The sequence below is a fragment of the Cyprinodon variegatus genome, unplaced genomic scaffold (assembly GCF_000732505.1).
Source record: "Cyprinodon variegatus isolate N-32 unplaced genomic scaffold, C_variegatus-1.0 Scaffold1474, whole genome shotgun sequence".
NCBI lineage: Eukaryota > Metazoa > Chordata > Actinopteri > Cyprinodontiformes > Cyprinodontidae > Cyprinodon > Cyprinodon variegatus.
This window is the reverse complement of record NW_015151927.1, coordinates 131,001-133,451: the sequence shown is the minus strand read 5'-3', so window position 1 is coordinate 133,451 and position 2,451 is coordinate 131,001. Positions and strand designations below refer to the sequence as shown.

Genomic DNA, 2,451 nt, shown 5'->3' with positions numbered 1-2,451 from the left:
ATATATATATATATATATATATATATATATATTAGGGTTGTCACGATACTAAACTTTTCAACTCGATACCGATACTAAGTAAAATATTCGATACTCGATACCCTTTCGATACCACAAGGATAAAAACAAAGACTACAGAAATATTTTCATTACTAAAGAAATACAAGAAATAAATAAAAAAACAATAAGAACAATATTTTGAGGTTGTATGCTGTGCACAATATTAAGCAAGCTTGATAAAAAAACTTACAAAATTAAAATGAAGTGTTCCTTCCTTGGCTATGCTTTGCAGACATAACAATGACGCTAGCCAAACCAGTTAAACAGAAATAATTCTCAGCAGCTGCACCTGTTACAAAAAAAGTCAAACTGAAAAATGCAGAGAATTATTCAATCACACAGTGTTCAGAAAGTGCATTTTCCACTATTCTGCACTTTAGATGGCTGTATATATACACGACAAGGACCATAGGATGAATAGATGGTCCTCGTCGTATCAACAGGACAATATGTGTATGTATGATGCACTAAAAGGCATCTCTAACATCTATAAATATCAGTGTATGATGGTTCTGTTATGTTCTCAACAATAGGAAAGTATTCAGTAAATAGATGTTTGAGCTCGTTGTTGGAAAATACAAAATGTTTGTGCGGATTAACTGTAGGTCCATCAGCCGCCACCCTTAGAGCGCCCCCACCAACTTTCATCACTAAGTTAAACCCTTGCTCTGATCTCCAAATGTTTGGTATAAATGCTGTCAGATCAACTTCACTCTTTTTGTGTGCATGATTTTATTATTTATTGAAATAAAAATCACTCATTGCTTCCTAACTTTGATGTCTTCTGTAGATTTTCGGCTTTCTCAACTTGATCCTCTGGGCAGGAAACTGCTGGTTCATTTACAAGGAGACGCCTTTCCACAAAGACCCCATCCAGCCGGACGCAGCGGAGGGAGACGCCGCCGCGGCTAAACCTTACCCCTGAGCAGCCTGAAGCTTAGCTGCTTCCTGACAATGATCTCTTTAGTTAACCTGCTGAAACAGAAACCAACCCAGGCCTACTGTCCTTTACCCCCTAAACTCCCAGCATAGATTAAGGTTTGGTCTTTCTGTCCATCTCTGCTGTCCAGTCTTTAAAACACTAAGTGAAATTCTTTGACACTATGTAACCGTGAACCTCCAGCTGGTTGGATTAGCTTTAAAAATCCACCTTTATTTGTGATTCTCAGAGGAGCACAGCTGCTCATCCTTCATGATAATCCAGTCAATTTGCGATAAAATTTTAATGAAAACCAGACAACCCATGCTCTAAACAGCCAAAACACACAAAAAGGTTTTTTTTTTTATTCACACCACAGTTTATGTCTGTTTTCCTTTTTATTTCAGCCTAGAAATGAAACCTTCCTCATGTGGAGGAGCCTTCGTTTCTTGTTGTTTTGAGTTGAATTCCTGATCCAGGCTGCCTGGACTGTTTTCCATGAGCTCCCAGTGAAGCAGCATCAGGGAAAATGCCGTTTACTTCCTGTAATGTTCAACCTGCTCAGTAAAACTAAACGGTTTCTGCTTTGAACCAAAACGTGCCTTACTGTCACCATATTTATATGCAGTTCATGTGAATTTTTATCAGCATTAATCGGTCAACTATTGTTTTATTTTAATGTTTTTTTTCAACTTTGCCTTCTCTGGGAAAAAGGGTTCAGTATGCAGCTTCTTTGTCACGTTTATTTCTTTGCTTTTACTCCACTTTGAGTTTATTTAGTCTGTTAGATTGGAAGCTTAGCGATTAAAAACACAGCCTTTTATGGAATGTTTGGGGATTTAATTCTTGATAGCATAAAGTCTTTCTTTGTACCGGTGTGGAGGGAATATCGGCTGACTTGTTTTAAACACTACCAAGGCTCTACGTCTTATTGAAAAGATGAAACTCTCAGCATGACTTTTATTCAGACAGTGATATGTTGTATGTTCCTCTGGTGGATTATTGACACTAAACTTTGTTTTATTTGCCTTTCTGTGCAAAAGGAAACAGTTTTTTTCTGTATTGACATTTGTTAAACACTAGAGCTGAACAACTGGCTGGTCTCCATTTCTTTTCTTTTGTTTTCTAAATATTCTGCACTTACCTGAAAGCGGATCGTGACTGCTATGGAAATAAATCAGTCGCAGAGGTTGTGGCATTTCCAGTAGCAGGCAGTGACTGGAGCATCCAGCAGTCCTGACACCAGTGTTGGGATCCTACAACTAGAGACCCTAACCCCAAAACAGTTTGTTTTATTCTAAGGCTAATGCTACATTCAGACCAGAGGTAACAGGAGCAGCTGCTTTACATGCAAAGTCATTGCTTAAAGCACATCAAGGTGCAGCAAAAGATCCTGCAGCGAAGCAGCGCGTCTGACAAGCTGATGCAACAATGCGCTTCAGAGGCAGCAGCTGCTGGGTTCAGTTCAGTAG

The 2,451-nt window shown here is 38.8% G+C and overlaps 1 protein-coding gene across 1 annotated transcript in view; it reads left to right on the top strand.

The window, feature by feature from the left end:
• Nucleotides 1–2,069, top strand: part of sypl2 (synaptophysin-like 2) — a 12,568-nt gene extending 10,499 nt beyond the window's left edge. The window contains exon 6 of the mRNA XM_015403261.1: nucleotides 851–2,069. Coding sequence (XP_015258747.1) covers nucleotides 851–985 — 135 coding nt within the window. The 3' untranslated portion in view covers nucleotides 986–2,069. The remainder of the gene's footprint in view (nucleotides 1–850) is intronic.
• The last annotated feature ends 382 nt before the right edge of the window (nucleotides 2,070–2,451 follow it).